The following is a 22,975-nucleotide window of genomic DNA, read 5'->3' on the forward strand; positions in this document are numbered from 1 at the left end:
CAACTTCTTACATTTTTGCTGGGTTTTCCACACTAATTTCAAAGTGATTGCAAATGGATTTCAACCACAAATAAAAATTTGTATTTCAACTTGATTGCAACATCATTTTATGTTCCCACTAATCATAAACTGTTCATTGCTGTTGAAAAAAAAAAAGAGCTGCTGAGCTGGGGAATTAAAAAATACACAAATAGTGGATGAGAACAGCCTGAATTCCGAATCACCACATTAGTGCTTTAAGTGAATTTAAGTAAACATCAAACTAACTGATGCTTTCTGAAAAAAAAAGAATAAACTGCAAAAGAGCTGCTGAGCTGGGGAATTAAAAAAATACACAAATAGATGGTAAAAGTGAGTTTCTGTTCTATTGTCAAACTGGATTTTGGTTATTTTTCATCCAATCTTCAGCTGTTGAACATAGCATGTTAAAAAAGTAAAATACGATACGATACAACTTTATTGTCAGCCAAGGCTGAAATTCTTTGTGCAAAAGTGAAAATAACATAATAAAGCCCTGCAGTGCACAATGTAAAGCCCAAAGTACAGCCAGCTTATATGTTTAGCCTCAGGGAACAGAATACGTAACTGCACCCTTCAGTAAGTCATTAATTGCTCTCATTCAGATTTAATTAACCACTTTTTTTTCCCTTCTTACTTTCTACTGTCTCTGAGAAATGTTTCAATGTGCAATCGCTTCCTTCTTTCGTTGGCCCCGTTAGGCGTTGGGCTCAGGGACAGACACTATATCATCACACACAGTCATTCAACATTTCAGATTTCCTTTAAACACATTTAAGTAAAGACCAAGTATGTCTGTGTGTGTGTGTGTGTGTGTGTGTGTGTGTGTGTGTATATGTGTGTGTGTGTGTGTGTGTGTGTGTGTGTGTGTGTGTGTGTGTGTGTGTGTGTGTGTGTGTTCTCGTCCTTCAAGCTTTGTCAGGCCCGATAGAGTTTTAGACCTTTAGAATGAGGACATCAGTCACTTCTTCAATAGGCTGTTTGAGGGTTAACATTTTAGGATTAAGGTTAAATTAAAGTTTATATTAAGATTACGGTAAAGGTTGATGTTATGTAAACGATAGCCCTCACAAGTATTTAATCACAGACATTTGGTATGGGTTGGGAATGTGCTCTTATAACAGCTGCCTGCTAACATCTGATTCTGCTGCTATGCTGCCCTGTGGTGGCAGAAAGTGAAATTGTTTCATTGTGATCCCCCAGTTTTTGAAGCCTTGCTAAATATTTACAAGTGTGCAGAAAGACAACGTAGCACTACATCAGGTTTGATTCAATTTAAGGGATCAACTCCCCTAAACTATAAAAAGGTAATTGTTCACTCACCTTTAGTCCTGTAAAGAGTTTTGTTTCTGTCTCCATGATTTTAGCATCAACACCAACATATTTGGGGTTAATGGAATTTAGCTTTTGGTCAATTTGGTAAAAATGCTATGGCTGTAGACTCTTGTTTTTAGAAGAAAAACTATAATAAGTACAGTGTTTAAAATAAAGAAAGAAAAAAAATACTCAAGGACAAGAACACACACACACACACACACACACACACACACACACATACACACACAGAGTTGAGATTTCACCACAGACACATAAAACAGAAGCTCACTGCTAACTTTCTTCTTCCTCATTCACTGAACAAACACATTAAACTCTGCTGGTCATCATTTCACAGGTAAGATCAAGTATATCAATGTGTGTGTTGTCTAAAATCAGAGGTTTCCTAAATGACTTGTTTAACTTTAATATTTAATTTCTGTCACCTAAAATGAAACGTCTGTTGATTAAGTCAAAAATTTGGGTTTGGAAATCAGTATAAAATGATGTCTCTCATGGGAAATTCGTTTTGATTTATCTCGGTATGACTTATTTTACACTTAAGGCAAAGCAGAGTTAGAGGTTCAATTCCTTATTTTAAGTGCTATTATTAATTACATTAAACAACAGCATCCACAAAATGCCACGTTATATTTTAATTGCTTCCCGGAAGGCGATTCTCTTTGATCCATTGTCTGAGTAAATAAATTGTAATTTTTTTTGCATCATTAGCAGAAATAATTTTGTGAATTATTTAATTATTGCCTTTTCTCTCTCTTTATTTTTGTTTAAATGTTCAATGGGACATCTTGATTTAATTTCTATCTCCTCTAGCAGAGATGGGTGTTGGTCTGGCAGTTGTCATTTTGCTCACCGCTCTGATGCAAGGTCGGTAGTTCCTGATCGCAAATGTAACGGGTATTTCAAGAGGTGGAAGTGTCGTTTTGTTGTTGATATTTTCCAGTAAAAGGAGAAGGATTGTGGTAGAGAGAGTATTGCATATCCTGTTGATTTGTCACAAACATCTGCATTTTAAATACTTCAATGTTGCCCCTTCAGGTGTCTTTTGTCAAATTTGGGGTGTGACGCTGCCCAAAAGCATCATGGGCCTCAGTGACTCCTGTGTCACAGTCCCATGTCGTTTCCAGATCCCCAACAATGAGGAAGCAAACATCCTAAACTGCTCAGATGGCGGGATTTGGAGGAAAGGAAGCATGGCCGGTCCTTTCGTCTTCAATGCACGCACTCCTCACTCTAACACCATACAAGTAAGTGGTCCTTTGTGACACAAAACTCACGAGTTATCATTTAAGTGAACTGCTACCTCTGAAGCAACAATCAAGCAATTTGTTAATTAATTAAAATGTAACAAATTTTCCGCTTACTACTAAAGATTTATTGGGCCTAAATCATCAAAGGTGTCAGTGCTGTTTTCATTAGTAATGTCACTTGTTTAATTGTTTAAGAAACAGGAAATTACAACATATTTAGTATGTTTGGGAACTTCTGATCTTCAAATGAAACGTTTTTTAGGGGCTAATACTTGGGGACTTAACGAAGAAGGATTGCACTACAGTGTTCCACAGTTTCTCCGAAAACTACAGCGACAAGTACTTCTTCAGGCTGGACTGTTCAAACCACGTCAAGTTCAATTTTGTTGATGGAGTCATCATTACCTCCCTACCAGGTATGAATGGATGTGATCAAAGACAAAAAATATATTTTTTTAAAAAGGTAACTGATTCTGTCTCATATTCATGACTAACTAGTGCGGTGCCCATTGAAAATGTGCCTGTTTGGAACGGGCCGATTGCTTGGCCTGTGGTATTGCTGCTTGTAGAATTCTTCAAAACCAAATTGTACCCCAAAATTACTTACAGAAGGACCCCAAACCACTTCATATGCACCTCCCCTGTATACCCTACTACTGACTTACAGTGTAGGCTACTTCTACATCAGAGGAAGACCTTGTACTACTGCATTTACCTGACAGAATCAGAATCTAATCACAAAATATCACAATGACAATGTGGAGTAATTAGATATTAGCCTCATGGACTCATGGCAGTGTGCTACCCAACTGGCCTGTTATGAGAGCTAATCAGCACATATCTGCGATCATCAACCACCAGAACCAGACCGTGTGTGTGTGTGTGTGCGCGCGCAGAGAGAGAGAGAGAGAGAGAGAGAGATAGATAGATAGAGACAGAGAGAGACCGAGAGAGAGAGCGAGAGAGAGAGAGAGACAGAGAGAGAGAGAGAAACATTGTCGTTTGATTGTTAACGTAGTGCTACTTTGCATGTTTTTGGGTCTGAGGTGTATGTCACATTTTAGCTGCCAAAGCTCTGCTGCTCTTTATCTGTCTCTGGTCCTGCTCACTGCTCACTCAGTGTGAGAGGGGGAGGGGCCAGCGGCTAGAGCAGCAAAAGCCAATGTGTGCTTCTTTTACCGACGATATCTTTTGTGTTTCTTACCTAAACAACGTCAAACTTGGCACCGCACTTACTCATGCCCATAGCAAGACACCTGTCAAGTTTGAAATCCATCGGACTAACGCTTCAAGAGATATGCACTTAACACACACACACAGACAGACAGACGTTCCTGCAATTTATAGATAGATAGATTGCAAAATGATTGACCATAACTTAATCTGTCACTAGTCTCACTTTACAAGACCGTCCTCCACAGCGCTGCGGAGGAGGGTCTGGCGAGTCCACACAGCATTCCGGGATGGGAGAAAAACATGCTCTGGTTTAATGGCATTTCTTTAAACCAATCACAATCGTCATGCCCAACAGAGCAAAAATAGTCTCGGGAAGGAACTTGTTTTGGTGGAACATGTGTACGTTCAAAGGTTGTTTTAGTCGTGCAACAGAAAACTCAGATTGGACAGATAGTCTAACTAGGGACCGTTCGGTATTTATGGAATGGACCACCGGAGGAAAATAGGGGAGAAAATTCAAAAATTTCAAAGTGGCTTATTTGGTGCATATTTTTCCATGTAGCTCTTTAGTCTCGGCCCTCCTTCGCTACCAGATGGGTCTGACCCATGAGTTTGCTGTGGGGAACGGGGAGCACTGCCCCCCTGGTGGCTGAAACAGGTAATTGCATTGTTTAAAAAATGAGTGGAATAATGGCATGACCAGATATTTTATAAATATCTTAGCTAAAAAACACAAAACACCTAAATGGTGGTAGGTAATACATCTGATTTCATATACTGCTTTAGTAAAAAAAGTATTTCCTGGCTGACGATACGAGCAGCAGGATGTAAAAAACGAAAATAACTGTTGCACTATCTGGACATCTTACCGTGCCAAGGTTACAATAAAGGTTTCCTAAATGCCACATTTGATGTCAGCTTACTAATTGATTGCGGGTTTTGTGTAGATTTGGACTTTTATACGTTTATTCCACTTTGTTTAAACGGCGAAGTGGAGGAAGCCTAGTGACGAGTCCATAGCAACCAGTTTGTGTGTTGAATGTTACCCAGAGTGCCTTGCTGAATGGTCTCAATGTTTTATTGTTTTATTTCATGTGAATACTAGTTTACTAGAGGAGTAACTTAGTAATTTAAGTAATGCAGTAATGCAGGAAGTGTGCATTTAGTTTCCATGCTTATTGTGTTTCCACAACAACGTTAGTGAGTAAATCTACTGAAATGGCCCCCACACCATAACAGAGGAGTGGGATAAGAGCAGAGGTTTAGTCACGTATGTCATTGCTGTAAAAAACAATGATAATCTGTATATTTTTGCCAAGCGCAAACCAGTACAGAAGGTATCAATAAATTGTTGGGGGAGGGTCATGTCTTTTTTCCAGATTGTTTTGGAGGGTCATAGAAAATTTGTTACTGGCGAGGGGAGGGTCAAGTTTATTTTGACTAAAGGTCCCCAATCTCCTCCGGTGGCCCCTTAAAGAAATAATGAACAGTCCCCTAGCTGTCTGGATTTACCCTGAGGAGCAGCTAACCATAGTCCTCATGAAATCAACACAAAGAAAGCAGACGTTAATGGATATCCGGGCGGAAATAGCGTGATCCGGCGGAATTTCAAGTGGCACCGGAGCAATACAGGAAGTGGAACGTCGTGGATATAGACCAATCTGTCACTAACTCCTAGATTGTTTGAGTGTTTGTTTGGCTTAGCAGCAGAAAAAAACCCACTGTCCACTCAGCACCAAACAGCAGACGGACACAGTTAGCGACCAGCTGGGGAACACGTGGAGCATTTAGCAGCTAAAGAGACAGATAACTTTCTAAGGAGTCAGTGGAGTTTAAACCTGAGCAAAATATCAGGTCTGTGAATGTCTCTTTGTGATCTCTGTAATGTGATATCTCATTCCTCCCTACCAGAGCCGCCTTCTCCCCTGCTGACCACTGTGAATCAGGTGTTAGAGGGGGCCCAGGTGAGGCTGCAGTGTTCGCTCCCAGTGCCTTGCCCTGCCCTGCCCCCCTCCGTCACCTGGCTCCCCCGAGACTCCGGCCAGGAGCAGACACAAATGCAGCAGGTTCATTCATTCATTACTTCATTCTTTCATTCATTTACCGAGGACATTATAGGTGCAGGTTACTCAATTATTATACTCGTGATGAGGCTGACTTCATTCTAGATTTTTCTCATCGTCAACAAATTCCTTGAAATGTTTTCCGAGTCCCCTCCTTTTCATTTTGCTCTCAGCTTCGAGGTGAATACGTGAAGCTCTAAAAACAGTTCACAAATATATCCTTTCATTTTTAAAATAGCTAAATCATCTCCTAAAACTACCACACGTTGCTGGACGAAATTGTGCATTTGTTGGGTACTATTTTCTGCTGCAGAATAATAATAAAATGCACAAACTACAGTGTGTTATCGTGGTAATGGAGAAACATGTCATGTAGTGTGGATTATTCATGAAGCCAGGTCCTGACAGCTCTGCTGGGGAAGGATCATGATTTTTGAATCCCTTATTTGTCTCTCGTGTAAAAAATAAAACATTTTCTGCAACAGAAATATAAAATATACTAGGGTTTTTAAAAAAGAAACGGAAAATAAAGAGTCACGTAAGCCGTATTGTTGAGTACAAGTTCGAGGTATTTATAATTTACTTCCATTTTATGCTACTTTATACTTCTACTCCATTACATTTAGAAAGGAAATATTGCATGTTTTTTACGTCACTACATGTATTTTACAGCTATGGTCACAAGTCACTTTAACAACATATGATCATATTATAAAATATGATGAATTGTTTCAGATTAAACTACCCAACTTTATAACAGATTTAAAATGAGCTTCACTGCTGTTTTATAATTCCATTAATACTATGATATTAATAGAGCATAATTTTATTTTTACATCTTATATACATTTTGCTGATGATGCTTTCACTTAACTTTGTGATGTCGGACATTTAATGCACTTTGCACATTTGTATTGCCACATTTACTTAAACAAACTTCTTCCTCCACTGTTCCCTAACTCATTTATATTATAGCTTCTTGAGTATCATATAGGTAGCTTTTTGTTATACACTGTGCTTTATTTCATCAACTTTTCAGTAATTTATTTGTTTTCCCATCTCTTTTTGCAAAAGCAGAGTGTGGAGGATGGACAGACGATCATGACGTCCACACTGACCTTCATCGCCTCAGCCGAGCATCACAAGCAGAACATCTCATGTTCTGTCTCCTACCCGCTGACAAAAGGGGGCAGCAGCCAGCCGTCTTCAGCGACTCAGAGTCTCGACGTCCTGTGTGAGACACTCAGTGTTTGTGTTTATATGAACCATGCAGAGGTAGAAAGAGTACCACAGTGGCCTCTGCTGCAGTAGCACAGGATGTTTTATTCATGTGGAAACAAAAGCCCTGATATCCAAATACATTTGAGCGACTACAATAGCTTTTATTTAAAATGTGGACCTCTCTGAAAAGTTTTCTCTCCATTGCTGACAATTCATTAGCATCAAAGCGTACTTAAAGGAACACGCGACTTATTGGGAATTTAGCTTATTCACCGTAACCCCCAGAGTAAGACAAGTCGATACATACCCTTCTCATCTCCGTGCGTAATGTAACGCTGTCTGACGGCTCCAGCATTAGCTTAGCCCAGCACAGATCCTGCAGGTAACTGGTTCCAACTAGCCTACTGTCTGCCAAATTGTGACAAGGACTAACGTTAACATGTTCCTATTTACATGTTGTGATTTGTAGAGTCACAGCATGTACCTAAAACAACGTAACATGAGACACAGCCATCTTCTATCCGTAAACGAACCGGGAACTATATTCTCAGACAGGCTTGCTGCGAGCATATCACTCCGCCCAATTACTATATTCTTCCGCCTGAGAATATAGTTCCCGGTTTGTTTATGGTTAGAAGATGGCTGTGTCTCATTTTACGTTGTTTTTTGTACACGCTGTGACTCTACAAATCACAACATGTAAATAGGAACATGTTGGCATTATTTTGTCACTTATTCGGAGCAGTAGGATTACGGGAACCATTCACCTGCCTGTTCTGTGATGGGCTGATGCCGCTGGAGACGTCAGACAGCTTTACAGCACGCACAGAGATGAGAAGGGTATGTATCGACTTGTCTAACTCTGGGGGTTACGGTGAATAAGCTAAATTCCCAATAAGTCGGCGTGTTCCTTTAAAGTACCAAAAGTAAAAGCACTCGTTCCACAGAATGGCCAATTTCAACAATATATAAAAATGTGGCGCAACTACTTCGTATACTGTGGTGTAGCTTAACCTATAATAATACATGATTGTATTTGTTGAATATATTTTGTATTAATAATCTGAATCTTTAAAGTGGCCAGTAACTAAAGTTATCAAAATAAATGTAGTGGTGTAAAAAGTACATATTATCCTTTAAATTGAAGTTGAGTAGAAATTAAAATTAAGTACAGTTTAAATGTAAGTCGTTACAGTCCATAACTTAGGGGACTTAAAAAGGAGGGGAAGTCAAAAAAGTTTGGTGACCACTTCCTTAGACCAAATGATCACTGAAAGCTTTATTGAGGAAACAATTTAACTCTAAAAAGTCACTCATTTAGCAACACATGGTTGTTTTCTCTTTGAATTTCTGAGTAATACCCACATACTGTATTTATGATTAATTTATTCATTCAGTTCTTTTTCCCTTACTTCTTTCCTTCATTATGAAGAACACTCATGCTGATTTATTGCCCATTAGGTTGATAACTGTGTTAGATACAGAACAACGTCAACTTGTTTCAACATGACTTCGTCTCACTTGACCTGAAGGGGATTTTTCTTTTTCTTTTTGAACAGACGGAAGTTTTTCCTAAACCAGTCAGTGTTTCAAGAGCTGAACTTGTCATAACTTGGTGTTGACGAAAGCAATGAACCACTCAAGTGTTTGGCTGCATGACACAAGGTGCCTTTGTTACTGCATTGCAGGCAGTGGTACTGTGTTGTGATAGTGGAGAAAGAAGTACTCATCTTTTACTTAAGTAAAAGTAGAAATACTCTTTGACAGGTAAAAAGTCATGCATTTACAAAAGTGGTAACATCAAAATGTACTTCAAGTACCACAAGTAAAAGTACTTATTATGCAGAATGGACTATTTGAAAACAATTAAATAATTGAATTATAATTATCGATGCATTAATGTTTATATCACTCACTCAAGGTGGATCCAAACTTTTAATTACTTTAAACACTGCTGGGTAGTTTGTGAATCAATAAAGTCTTATCTTAATGTAAAAATAGGTCATCATTTATTTGTTGATTGTGTTTTGTATTATTAATTAACAGTTTAAAGGTGCGGTAGGTAAGCCTTATAAAACTAACTTTCTATCATATTTGCTGAAACTGACCCTATGTTCCAGTAGAACTACATGAAGCAGGCAATAAAAAAAAAATCTTGCTCCTCTGGCACCACCTACAGCCTGTAGTGCGATTTGCAAAAATCCACAGCTCCCTGTTCAGATGCACCAATCAGGGCCAGGGGGGGTGTCTAACTGCGTGTCAATCACGCATTCATTCTCCCTTGTGGGGCGAGGGGCTTAGGAGACCATTTTGGGCTTTAGCAGAAAGGGGGGAGGGATTGAGAAGTTGTCGATGATGTCGAAAAAAAATTTGGGGGGGCATTCTTAGGCCTTTATTCAACAGGACAGCTGAAGACATGAAAGGGGAGAGAGAGGGGGAATGACATGCAGCAAAGGGCCGCAGGTCGGAGCTATCTGGGCGGCCGATGTTCACATTTTTTGGCTAAGTCCTGGATCTTCACAATCCTACCTACGGCACCTTTTAACAGGGAGAATCTCACATGCACTCACATGCACTCATGGCCGGCCCAGCTACCAAAACAAAAAAAACGAGAATCTCTGATTACAACACACACAAAAGAGAGGAATTGTGACTTTGTTCTCTGCTCATGATGCCTTTACTCCATTATATCTTTACATTGCAAATATGTGTTTGCTGCAATATTAATGTTCTGAATGTTGTATATAGTCCCTTTAACAACAGATATCACTGTCTGTTTTCCAACAGATGCTCCTAGAGTCCCCGTGGCAACACTGGTGACGTCTGGTCCTGTTTCTGAGGGCGGGGCTGTGACGTTTACATGTTGGAGTGATGCTAACCCCCCTGTGAGCCTCTACACCTGGTACAGAGCCGACAGTGGAAAGGTAAGAGACAATCTTTCAGAAACTCATTTTTTTCACCTGCTCCATGTGGACAAAAGTATGTGGACAATGCTCTTCTGATACATTCATGGATCTTTAATCTGCAGGTGTTTGTCGGTTTGAGCTCAACCCCTTAGCTCCAATGTGAAGGGGGTCTTAATGCTGCAGCATACAATGATATTCAACTCAAAGTGCACAACACCAGCTACATATAGAAATGATTTTCTCACTTTTGTGTGGAAGAACTTGACTGGCACAGAGCCCTGACGTCAAACCCATCCAACACCTTTGGGATGAACTGCAACACAAACTGCAAGCCAGACCTCATTACTAAACAGTTTCTGATGTTCTTGTTACTAAATGGGAAGCAATCCCTGCAGGCAGGTTCAAAAGTCAGGTGCAAAGCCAGAACCCAGAAGAGTGGAAACTTCTATAGCAGCAGATTAGTGTTCATGTCTTTGAATGAGATGTTTAGGGCTGCCTCCTCTTATAGTTGATTAGTCGAATAATTGGTTGTTTTGGTCTTAGTTTACTAATATTTCTGTGGTCGATAAGTCACTTTTTATGCTTTTTTCATCCTAAATTACTTATTTCCAATAGACTTATGAGCACATCTCTGTTTAACACAAAATTTAAAGTGGTGGTTTTGCATGATTCTTTGTGGAGAAACTCATTTTTACAGATCTGTCGATAATTGATTAGTCGACAAAATTATTTTATTAGTTTATTTGTCAGGGACAATGCAGCGTACATTATTACATACATAATTATCATAATCAAAGCCATAACAATATGTGTAGATGTGTTGCATAAAAGGTTTCTAGCCAATTGGCTAATTTGCAACCCCAGTCCGCAAAATCATATGTGTGTTAGTCGACTAACTACGATAAGAGATCCAAGCACATCCTATTCAGTATGCAGTATAAAATCCAGATTCTTTCAAAAGCTGTACTTTGGTTTTCCTGATTTACACATGTATGAACTAAAACAGCACAGAGGACTACTGTGTTTTTTTCCCCAAAAAACATTGCCTCTCTCTAGCTTTGACATGTTACTGGAAAATGTATCACCTCTCCTCATCTTAGTTGACTAAGAAGGGGGAAGGAGAAACGCTGGTCCTGCAGGTCCATCAGAACGACAGCGGGCAGTATCTGTGTGAAGCTCAAAGCCCGAGGGGCTCTCAGAGGTCCCGACCTGTGTCTCTGGAGGTCAACGCTACTACAGGTTAGAGTCACAACACTAGCAACGCTATAACAGCTTCATCATGCCAGTGCTCTTACTCTGGTCATCGGCACAAGCACTGACTTGGAATTGTGTCTGATGATTCGGTCAGCAGTCAGTGAATCAGGGAATATCTTGTGAATACTGATTCATAAGTGAGAGTAATCCAATTCACTAGAGAAGGATTTACCACCCACTGATAAAGGAAACAGAATGTGAATGAGATTAAATCTACAGTAAAATACACACAAACTGGCAAGAGAGCATTTTTTTTTTTTTTTGGTATTTTGCAACAAAGTTAAAGGTGCAGTAGGTAAGCCTTATAAAACTAACTTTCTGTCATATTTGCTAAAACTGACCCTATGTTCCAGTAGAACTACATAAAGCAGGTAATAAAAAAAAAAAATCTGGCTCCTCTGGCACCACCTACAGCCTGTAGTGTGATTTGCAAAAATCCAATCAGTGTCAATCACTGCTCATCCACACACATTCATTCTCCCTTGTGGGGGGAGGGGCTTAGAACATTTTGGGCTTTAGCGGAAAGGGGGGGAAGGGACTGAGAAGTTGTTGATGTTCACATTTTTTGGCTAAGTCCTGGATCTTCCCAATCCTACCTACAGCACCTTTAAGTAAAGCTACAAATTAAAGTAAAGCTGCAAAGTAAAGCTACAAAGTAAACAACACATTTCATAACAGGTTAACACAATACATGCATACAGCAACAAGCAACATAAACAGAAGCATATTAAACTAGAAGTGCAGACCTCTGCCAAGACATGCCCTATTTCACCAATGTTAATGCAGTTTGAATGTTCTGTCTAGAAGTTCTTTTTCAGATTATTCCGACACCAAATGAATCGCAATGTTAACAAAAGTGAAAAATAATTTGTGCATCTGCCCCATGATTTGGATCCACTCCAAAAGTAAATGGGTTCTTCCTTGGCCCCTTCCACCTCATTTCCACCGATAAAAGCAGTTTTATTTTTATTTTTCCGACTCTTAATAACCTGTTGTCTTGTTGTTCAATTGTGTTTTAATTCTGTTGCTCAGGCAGCAGCGAGAGTGGTGTGATGATTCCCTACATTATATGTGGAGTGTTGCTGGTCCTCTGCATTATGACTGTCGCTGTGGATGTGTACAAGTATCAAAGGTAAGAATGTAGTGTTTGCCATTTCCACCTTCTCATTTCCCTCCTCCACATCTCCCATTGTTTTAGAGCAGTGGTTCTCTAACCTTTTCAACAATGTACCCCCTTTGAAATATTTTTTTAGTACCCCGTCACGAGCGAAGAGCATTTTTGGTAGAAAAAGAAGCATATGTAAAGAGGTACATTAAGGCGCTGCACTGTCAGTGTCTGATTTACTAAACAAAGACCATGTAACTGAAAAACACTTAAATGCTACTATAAATGTTTAGAAACCATAACTTAATAAATGTATTATTATGGTATAATTATTTCAGGGAAGTATGCATGACTGATATATTTTTTTAAATTACCATTTTTTTTTATTTTTTATCTCAATTACCCTGCAGTACTCCAAAGAACCAACATGACATCATGACTTTGCATAAACATACACGCGACTTTCTAAAGCCAACTGGCGTGTTATCTGTACGCATTTTGAGCTATCCGCGTGTATGTCTACGCTGTATACAGCGGACGGCAGTCTGCAACGTCACAGAGTAAACATACACACCACTTTCTAATGCCATGTGGTGTGTTATCACGAGGCTACGCGTTATCGCGAAGGTTTATGAAATGTCACACGTGGGTTGGGTTTAGGAAAAGAACAAAAGTGGAAAAGAAACGTCACATGCCAGAACTGGTTGTCAGGGGACAAGGGTTGCAAATTAGTCATGGCTATAAACCTGTATGCATGGCATCTACTTTGTATTCTTTATAAAGCAATGTTCTATGCATTTGTCCCTGTCAAATAAACATTAAATAAAAAAAAAAAAAAATCTTCAGGAAAAGAACAACGGGGTTGGGTTTAGGAAAACAACAAACGTGGAAAGGAAACATGACACGCTGGACACGATCCCCGGTCTCCTGGGTGAAAGTCCTGTGTTTGACCCATCCTCCACCTCGACCATCCTCCCTACGCGGATTTTCGGCCTTTCATACTACTCGCTACGGCGTCAATTCACACGCAATCGCAAGGTAATGTAAGTCAATGGAGGCCAAACGCCGTTGATAAACACGCTAAAAAGCGAGTATGCGTCTTGATAACGCCAATAATGGCATACGAATTGGCAAGTCATAGATACGCCACTTCATGAGATCTGTCTGAAAGAGGGGTACATGTACCCCCATGTCAGAAACACAGTTTTAGAGGGTTAGAGTTTTCTTACTGTAATATTATATCAAGATGTTGTACTTGAGTTATAAGACACTCCCAGTTCTTGAAAATCAGACATGCTGTAATTTATGACACAATAATTTATGTTCATCTTGGTGTCTTAGTAATTTTGGTTAACATTCCTTCTCTGTTTGTTTTTCTTCTCGTCCCAAGTATTTCCAGGAGGCTGAAGGTAAGCAGAAACAGTTCACCTCAATCAGAGAAAGTGGCAGGCAGCCAGACGAGAGACAGTGAAAAATGAGTCCCCGCACAGCACTAATACTAGTAGATCTGATAAGGAGTTTTGACATTGTCTGCATAACACGGTCTAGTCACTGTCTCGTCTGGCTGACATCCTTCGCCCTCTCAGTTTGACCGAAGCAGGAAGTCGGGGTGACTAATGTTACACATATGTAATACGTTTGTTTTTTTGTCCTTTGAAAAAGTGAATCTCTTCCCTGCAGCATTCACAAAATAAACAAACAATCTTGGTCTTATTCATTTTCAAAATATACAGGTGTAGGAGTACAAAGTCTTAAACATACAAACTTCCATTCATGCTGTTAAGGGTCTCTCAATCAAAACAATAACAAAAGACTCAATTTGGTGACATCGTGAAGTATCATGGGATCATGCGAGTTGTTGTCTGAACAACCCTAACCCTAAGCTGTTGCTGTCATTGCAGTTAGCTTCTCCCGGTGAGGATTCCTTCAGTGTTCATCGGTCAGGAGGGTTTTAATGGGAGCCAAATTATTTGCAGAAGTCTCCTCCTCTCCAAAATAAATGGACCTGGTGATTGAAACCGGTAAAACAATGATGAAAGACACAGGCTCGTTAGTGGAGAGGCTGCGAGCCGCTAACGCTAACGTTTGCTCAGCTTATTTCTCTGACAACTTAAGATCAAGATGTTCGAAGACTAAATCTTTCATCTGCTGAAAATATAGAGTTAAAAAACAACCAAGATGTAAAAAAAAAAAAAAAAGATCGTAAAAATGTGTCTTAAAACTGGATAAAAAGTCCATTTATGACAGCTTCTGGCAGACAACCATAATGCTGACGCATGCATAAAGGGGATAGGACGCCATTGACAGGCGTCCGAATGTAATGGGCCGTTGCCTTGAATAAAATACAAATTTCTCTGGGTTTGAACCTTGTTGGAAACATTTAGTATAATGTAAGTACCAAACTCAACAAAATATATAACATAGGTCTAGTTGTTTTGTATATCTTTATAAATCATAAGTTACCATATAATCAATAACATAGTGAGAGTAGAGGGAGGCAGGCCAGTACAGCCCGATCCGCCAGGGGAGAGTTCAAGCACGATCCGGCACCTCTTTCTAAGCTAACCTGCCTCTCTTAGCTATGCTATTATAATTCTAGACTGCCGGGGAAGTTCCTTCCTTCCTATGACACACTGAGCTGCTCTCTCATCTCTGTTTTCACTTGTTTCCTTTTGTATGCATCCTGTCCCAAAAATTCTTGTTACTAACCTATCTCTGGGGAGTTTCTCCCCGGAGTCCTTATGTTTCTTCATAAGCAAAGCTCTGCGATTCCCTGCAATGCCCGGACGCGTCCTGCTGCGTCCTGTTGCGTCCTGTTGCGTCCGCCGCATCCACCCATGCTCTGCAGTGCCACGTTACATCCCACAACGCCCTGCTGTGATGTTCATACGCCCAGAGTAATCAGGATCCGGTATAGGAGACCACACTACTCAGTATGACACGACGTGCCCTGCTATGACATGAACTTCCACGACTACCTTCAAAGTCACTGTTCCATTATCTCTAATGTGACTATTACGCCACTGTTCATCACACCTCCAACCGGCCCCGTCAGACACCGCTTACCAAGAGTCTGGGTCTGCCGAGGTTTCTTCCTAAAAGGGAGTTTTTCCTTGCCACTGTCGCAACAGCCACTGCTAATGCTTGCTCTTGAGGGAATTACTGTAATTGTTGGGGTTTGGGAATTTAAAGAGTATATATATATATATATATATATATATATATATATATATATATGTATGTATGACAAATTCAACAATTACTGGAAATGTTTTCAATGCCTAATCTTGACACATGCAAAAAATAAATGCTACTTTGAGTGTGGACGTTTATACGTGACCTGGAACAGTCAATTTTACTAATTGCTCCACTGCCAATGTAATGCCACAACATAATCACAGTTTACTTTCCTTTACTTCCTCTTTTTATAGCCCCTCTAACAACATTACACAGAGTAGTGAAATTCAGTCATGGTATTGCTCTCACATCCTGAAATACTGAAAACATGCTCAATGAAAACATCCAATGCTGCGGTTAGAGTTGTTCAAAGCACCTTTTTTTTCAACTTTCCCAAAGTAAGAGTCAACATTTACTTTAAATACATTTCACTCTATGTGGGTGGTTGATGTCAAATGAGTTTGGGCTTTCAGGCAAGTTAAAATGTGTTCATGAATATGAAGGAAGATGTTACCTGGATTAATATGATTTCTTTCATTTTCTCAGCAGATTGAGCTGAAGGGGGAACAAACCTATTCTGATCTGAGGACCTGCAGTGTCACTGCTGACTATGACCAACTCCAGGTATCTGCAAACCTTATATACATATTCATGGTGATAAATCATCTTATTTTGTGTTAAAATCAGACAACACTAGATTTCGACACGAGATATCTAACTAACTGTTGTACATGTGCACATGTGTCAGTTGTGAAAAGTAGGATTAACATTAAAAATAAATTGAGAGGAAGCAGAAAGAAAAGGGTGATGTAGCATAACAGAGACACTAAAGGCTCACTAAAAAAGGTTTGAAGCCAAAAGCACGACTCTGTGATCAGGCTGGTAAAATAAGAAGTTTACCCGAGGTCGAAAATAGGCAAAAGTCGAAAGCAGGTAGGGGAGGTGACAGTCAGTACGTTTACATGCACACCAATATTCCACTATTATTCCGAACATGACAATATTCCGAATTTGATACAGGTCATGTAAACAGCATATTCCGGTTGGATATTCCGAATAAGGCCTTTTTCCGAATATAGCATTTCCGATTAAGATGTGGGAAATTCTGGTATTATTCAGGTTTTATAGGCACTCTTTGGACATACAGCGCATTCGGGATATGCATCTCAATCAGGGATATCACGGCAGGTTTATGTCAGCTCTGTGCGTTGCTATGTGGTTTCTGTACACAAACCAACCATCCAACAGTTTGCAAGGCTGCAGACCCGATAAGAAGGAGAAACACAGCTAATTTTTTTAATTATCAAAGACTTGGATATCAACAGGTTTTTGGATATGCGCACACATCGCTATGCCGACCTTTTCAAGAAGTTGGTTGAAGGAATGAAAGAGGGAGATTGTGTTTGCACAGTCCAACAAGTCCGCCATCGCTGGTGAACTTTGAAAAAAATCGTATTTTGCACGGCTACATTTAAACGGGAATATTAGTGGAATATTCACATTCATTAGCCATGTAAACAGCTTAGTCGGAATATTGTCTTTTTTGGAATAAGGGCAAAAACCGGAATATTATGTGCATGTAAACGTAGTCAATGAATGGAAGCGGGCCGGTATCTGTGTTACCAACCCAACCTTGGTGTTACTGAGCCGATAGGGAAGTGGAACAGGTGTCCAGGTGTTACTGCAGGTGGCAGTGCGTTAGTACATGGCAGGGGAAAAGCAGATATGGACAATTTTCAAAAAAACCTCAGTACTTACTGAGATGGCCAAAATGTAAAAAAAAATGTCATACTGATCCCGAAAAAATTCTACAGTATGCATTGGACCAGTCTACCTCGCTACAAACCCTAACCCACAATGCAAAGTGCTGGTCACAAAAGCCCGTCATTACTTCCACTTTCAAAAACCAGAAATTGGCAAAGCGTGGCCTAGCACACTGCAAAAATACTGCAACTGATTTTCTTTTAAAAGTTCTCGTTTTGTTTTGGAGGTTTTTTTTGGTCATTATACAAACATTTAAATTAGCAACAGTATATACTTATCTGTGTGTTCCTGTACTCTAATGTGTGTGCATTTTTGTTTTTGCCAACTAGCCGCGAAAGCCTAAAACGATGCCCTCTCCTGACGTTTCCGACTATGAGAACACCATCGCCCTGGAAGCAAATTTCAAAAATCAACCCGCCACCTAAGTTGACCTGAAGAATTGGGTTGAAATGTTCCTTTTAAAGGAGTCTAAATATGTATGTTAAAGCTTCAGTTTTAGATAAACATAACAATATTATGTGTCCGTACATGTCAAATGTATCTACTCCATATTCCTTATCTACTTATTTTTTTAGCATTCTTTGAAGCATGTTGCTTTTTCATCTACCTTGGTAACAAGCAGCACACAGTGCTTATGACAACATAAACTTCTGTCTTGGTTGGAAAATGTAACAGCTGCATAACATAACTGTCCATATATGATGATCTAATCCCCCTCGCACAGAATCCAGAATGAGATCAGAGTAATGTCCGAGTCTCCGCCAGCACATCAAACTCCCACATTCTCAAGAAATATCACAGGAAGCGCTTCCACGCCGGTTACTTCAAACTTTGCTTTGAATTCACGCTTCATTTATTTTCTATGGTGCCGATCTGACTGTTGTCTGGCTGTCATGCTGAATGCCTGCCTAATGTGATTAAATTGGTGGCAGTTTAGTCTGTGTGTGTGTTTGATCCCTAAAAATAGACAATCTGTGTCAAAGCGTCCGTGGGCCAAATGCCAAAACGTGTCTTTTCATGCCTTAGCTATTAGGTGGTAATGCAAGTGCCAGCTTGCATCTTTTTTTTTTGCTCCGTTGTTGCCAGTAATAAATGTAATAAGAAACATCATCAGATAATATTTTTGAAACTTTCTGTGTGCTCATATCAGATTCACAGAGCAAAAAAATAAAAAAATGAAGTTATTTGCATGCAGCCTCACCCATTCGCCCATTCACTGCTGCATTCCTCACATTCCTCCATTCAACAGAGGTCAGGAAAGAGAGTGAGAGAAAAAACACAGATACAAAGTGGATGATATCCGGAACGTGGGTGGTTGGGGAAATGATTAGTGGGCCTGTGAAAACCACTATTGAGGACAATAACACACACACACACACACACACACACACACGGCCGCTACACTACCCCATATGGCATTATCTTTGATGACAAAAGGAGGTTGAGCGAGTCATCTCTGCAACCGTTATGACGTATGTTTCCGTGCATCACTTTCACTGGCCCAAAGTTCAGCAGTTCAGCATTTGATGCCATACACCATCTGTGATATGATGACAGCAACATAGACATAAAAAAAAAGTTTAGTTTTTGGGGAGGTTTGAGGATGCAGGATGCAGCTCTCAAGTTTCTGTATCCTGTTGGGCGGAAGTTTATCTATCACAAACATTTCATTAGAAGCAGGAAATTAGTAGCTTCTTGGAAACTCTGCAACGTCATTCCTCAGGTGCTGTTTACCCACTGACAATGCAGCTTTGACACAAGCCAAGTTAAGTGAGTAATATAAAGATGCTACAATTTAGCTTTTTTAGCTGACACTTTCACCCAGAGCTACTTCAACTGGGTGAGTAAAGTGTGACTTATTCAACAGTTGGTCTCTGAAAAATGTCCATTCATACAGCTAATTTGCAGTAGCAAACGTAATAGTAGGAAAAGCACCACCTGGATTATGGATTTGTTTCGACATAGGACACGAATGACTGCCACTGCAAAATGTAGCCTACAAATGAAATATATCTGCAAAATATTACTGTCAACACATTTTTTTAGTTTTCCTACAATATCTACACTCTGTAGAAGTACTGTAACTAAACCATGTTAAAAACATTTTTATGTTCAGGGAATTTAAAGCACTTGGAGTTAAGGAAAGATAGATATCTTGGTTAATTATTGATAAAGTCTACACTGACTTGAAGCACGAGACAAAAAGACTTATATACAATATTTAACCAAAATCTTTCTTTGTGTAAATAGCCTAAAACTTGTGGTGCATCCAACCATCCACCACAATCTCGTCCCAATAAGTGCATGCCGGTTGTATTTTCTTAAAACTCTGAACAAAGCCTCTCTCATCTGTTTTAATTGGTGTCATGAATTTGTATTAGGAATTATAACACTGTTTTCCTTTCTGGATATTTATCTTTGTGAACCTACTTTGAACCAATCCTCATTTTCTATGGAGCTTCTTTCTTAGCTACATACTCTCACGTCATCAAAGTGAATGTAGCGATTGTAAGAACATGTATGTATTCTTGTAAACCTTTAGAACATTGTGAACTGAACCCTGCTTCGTGTCGCTTTGTTCTCCAGAGATCTCGTATCTGCTTTCAGAATTTGTAAAAAAAAAAGTAATTTCTTTTCAGAATCAACTCGCAGATGTCAAGCCAGTAGATCACACGTGTCAAACTCAAGGCCCGCGGGCCAAATCAGGCCCCTCGCAGATGCAGATCCGGCCTGCATATCAATTTAGGTTCACAATACATTTTGTCCCAACTACTTTTTGACACTTTTGCCGACATTTTTATTATTTTTTTCTGACGTTTTTGTCACTTTTGCTGAAATTTTTGTCATTTTTTCCAACATTTTTGGCACTTTTGCTGAAAGTTTGGGCGCTTCTTTTCTGGGATGGCTGAGGAACTTTTTCCTGACTTCTTTAGGACTTTATATTGTTTATGTTTTAACTGTAAGTGAGAAGACTATATAGCCCTATTCGCACGGGATAAGTATTACCTGGTAACCTCCAGTCATTTGTAATAATTGCGGAGGTTGTCTGTGATCTTAATCCCGTGCAAATCGGTCATGTCTGTAATTTGTAAAGTAATAATTCCCCCGCAAATGACCTACCATATTTCGCCGAAAACGGAGGTCCTGTGATAATATTAGTCCCGTGCAAATCGGCATCTCTGATTTGTCCAGGATTTGGCGGGGCTGTCTTTCAAGGTACCTATTTCCTTCTTTTGCGCCTTTTTATCCATCTTTCGCGAAGAATGGAGGGTGCGTTGGAGTGTTTTGACAGTGTTTTGGGTGCTGGGTCATGTCGCTATACATCATATACTATTTGCAGAAAGAGAAAGATGAAAACCACCACAAGTGCGAAGACAAAAAGAATGATTAGATGGCGATGGATGACATGTATTGCAGCATGCGGTAAGTATATTGTTTATGTTTGTATCATACATCTAGAGATAACGACAAGACATCTCCAAGCAATAGCTTATCAAAAATAATGCACAATCAAGCGAGGGGGCTCACTTCATAATTAGAGGTTAATGTTACAAATAAATCAAGCTTAAAGGTCCCATGACATGGTGCTCTTTGGATGCTTTTCTATCAGACCTTAGTGGTCCCCTAATACTGTATCTGAAGTCTCTTTCCCGAAATTCAGCCTTGGTGTAGAATTACAGCCACTAGAGCCAGTCCCACAATGAGCTTTCCTTAGGATAAGCCATTTCTGTGCCTGTATCTATTGAGGAGGAGAGAGGGAGGGGCAAGGTAGAGGGTGGGGGTGTGGCCTTGACCAACTGCCATTTTGCTCATTTGAAAGCCATGATGCCTCTCTCTCATGGGTTGGCCAAATTCTCTGGGCGGGCAAAGCAGAGAAAGGGGAGGTAACCTTGCTTGTTATGACCTCATAACAAGCAAGATTCCAGAACGGCCCATCTGAGCTTTCATTTTCTCAAAGGCAGAGCAGGATACCCAGGGCTCGGTTTACACCTATCACCATTTCAAGCCAATTGGGGACCTTAGGCAGGCTGGGGGAATGCATATTAATGTTAAAAAACCTCAAAGTGAAATTGTCATGCCATGGGATCTTCAAAGCTTGAGCTAATAGATTTTAACCTGGTGAAATGTTTTGTTTTATCCATCTAACCGGACCCTGCTTGACACCACCCGGAGAAAAAAGTGAGAGAAAGAAAAAGGAGAGGTCGCAGTTCGGACGATGACTGACTACCCGGTTGAGATTGTGTGCGTGTGTGTTCTCGAGATCTGACCACACACAAACACACATAGCAGAGCTACCCACACCCATGTTTCTACTGTTGCTTAATGTCAGTAAATTTGAGTAAAATCACATTCGCTTATCCCGTTCGAATGCGCCAGATGAAAATCAGACGTGGGTGGGTAATTTATAATTCACATGAGGTCCCTAGATAATACTTATCCCGTGCGAATAGGGCTTATGACACATGCAATAATACAGTCAAAGATATTTTACTTTTTCGATTAAATAAAAGCCTATCAATAAACTAAACATTTCCGACCCTTGATGGGATTCTTATTTTGCAGTGTTGCCCTCTGGGAAGTTGAGTTTGACACCCCTGCAGTAGATGATAGGATACGAACTACAAAACAATCTTGATCGGATTGTTTTATTACAGTGCCAAACCAAAAATAAAAAACAAAATCTGAATGGAATATGAGTGATTTTAAAAATAAAAGTTGAAATATCACAAACAACTTTTAACGCTTGGCGACGCCTGGTGAAACTACCATGGCATCATCTTCAATGTGACACTAGTTGGATCCTTTCATTGGCAACCAATTAGAGGAACATCTGCACTTGTACACCATAGTGTACGTAGTGTACAGCATAGTGCGCCGTAGTTTTGCCGTGTGCCATTTTTTTCCAAATCTGGATGAATAAAGTGGCTGTTACTGATGGTAGTTTGGCTATTTAAACATGGCAGGATTTTGTAGGATTTCCTGTGTCACGCTGGTTACTGCAGTGATTTATTAACTCCACCTTCTTGTATCGGCTCAGCTCGATCGGGACCTCGACCGAGGTGGTAACAATAAAAAAAAAAAAAAATGACATTACATACATTGAAAGAGTTGTATGTTTGATCTATGGTCTACTAACTTTCTGTCATATTTGCTGAAATTACATGAAGCAGGTAATTTAAAAAAAATAATCCGGCTCCTCTGGCACCACCTACAGCCTGTAGTGCGATTTGCAAAAATCCACAGCTCCCTGTTCAGATGCACCAATTAGAGCCAGGGGGCGTGTCTAACAATCACTGCTCATGCACACGCATTCATTCTCTCTTGTGGGGGAGGGGCTTAGGAGACCGTTTGGGCTTTAAAGGAAGCAGAAAGGGGGGGAGGGACTGAGAAGTTGTCGATGTTCAAATTTTTTGGCTAAGTCCTGGATCTTCCCAATCCCATCTACAGCACCTTTAACTTCTTGCTTTTTTACAGAATATTTTGGTTTCACACCCCCTGGTCTAAATATCGATGATGATTAATTTAGGGGATTGCTTCGGTGCTGCCGGAACATCTGCCGGATGTCCCTCATTTTTAGCTGGATGTCCGTCACCTTCCTCTGTCTTTGTGTTGGCCTTCTAAACTCCGGTGGATTTATGAGGACAATGCTTAACTGCTCCTCAGATCTCTGCAGGGTAAATTGAGACAGCTAGAGTTTTCTGTTGC

The 22,975-nt window shown here is 40.0% G+C and overlaps 1 protein-coding gene across 5 annotated transcripts; it reads left to right on the top strand.

The window, feature by feature from the left end:
* The first annotated feature begins 1,601 nt into the window (after positions 1 to 1,601).
* Positions 1,602 to 18,459, top strand: si:ch211-171h4.5 (myelin-associated glycoprotein). Of its 5 annotated transcripts, none has more exons than XM_039820222.1 (12): positions 1,602 to 1,690; positions 2,170 to 2,220; positions 2,392 to 2,600; positions 2,866 to 3,019; positions 5,691 to 5,845; positions 6,920 to 7,076; positions 9,851 to 9,987; positions 11,070 to 11,208; positions 12,256 to 12,355; positions 13,719 to 13,737; positions 16,052 to 16,129; positions 17,599 to 18,459. In XM_039820222.1, exons 2-12 carry the CDS (start codon positions 2,172 to 2,174, stop codon positions 17,692 to 17,694), a joined length of 1,293 nt encoding a protein of 430 aa, XP_039676156.1. In that variant the 5' UTR covers positions 1,602 to 1,690; positions 2,170 to 2,171; the 3' UTR covers positions 17,695 to 18,459. The 5 variants fall into 5 exon arrangements, with proteins under 5 accessions (XP_039676156.1, XP_039676158.1, XP_039676157.1 ...); XM_039820224.1 differs by having other exon boundaries at positions 11,109 to 11,208; XM_039820223.1 differs by having other exon boundaries at positions 1,633 to 1,690; positions 2,167 to 2,220.
* The last annotated feature ends 4,516 nt before the right edge of the window (positions 18,460 to 22,975 follow it).

The sequence above is a fragment of the Perca fluviatilis genome, chromosome 13, assembly GCF_010015445.1.
Source record: "Perca fluviatilis chromosome 13, GENO_Pfluv_1.0, whole genome shotgun sequence".
NCBI lineage: Eukaryota > Metazoa > Chordata > Actinopteri > Perciformes > Percidae > Perca > Perca fluviatilis.

Coding starts and splice junctions, on each gene's coding strand:
- si:ch211-171h4.5 (XM_039820222.1), top strand. CDS start 2,172: ATGGGTGTTGGTCTGGCAGTTGTCATTTTGCTCACCGCTCTGATGCAA. Junction 9,988..11,069: donor ACAGAGCCGACAGTGGAAAG/GTAAGAGACAAT, acceptor TCCTCATCTTAG/TTGACTAAGAAGGGGGAAGG. Junction 16,130..17,598: donor CTGACTATGACCAACTCCAG/GTATCTGCAAAC, acceptor TTTGCCAACTAG/CCGCGAAAGCCTAAAACGAT.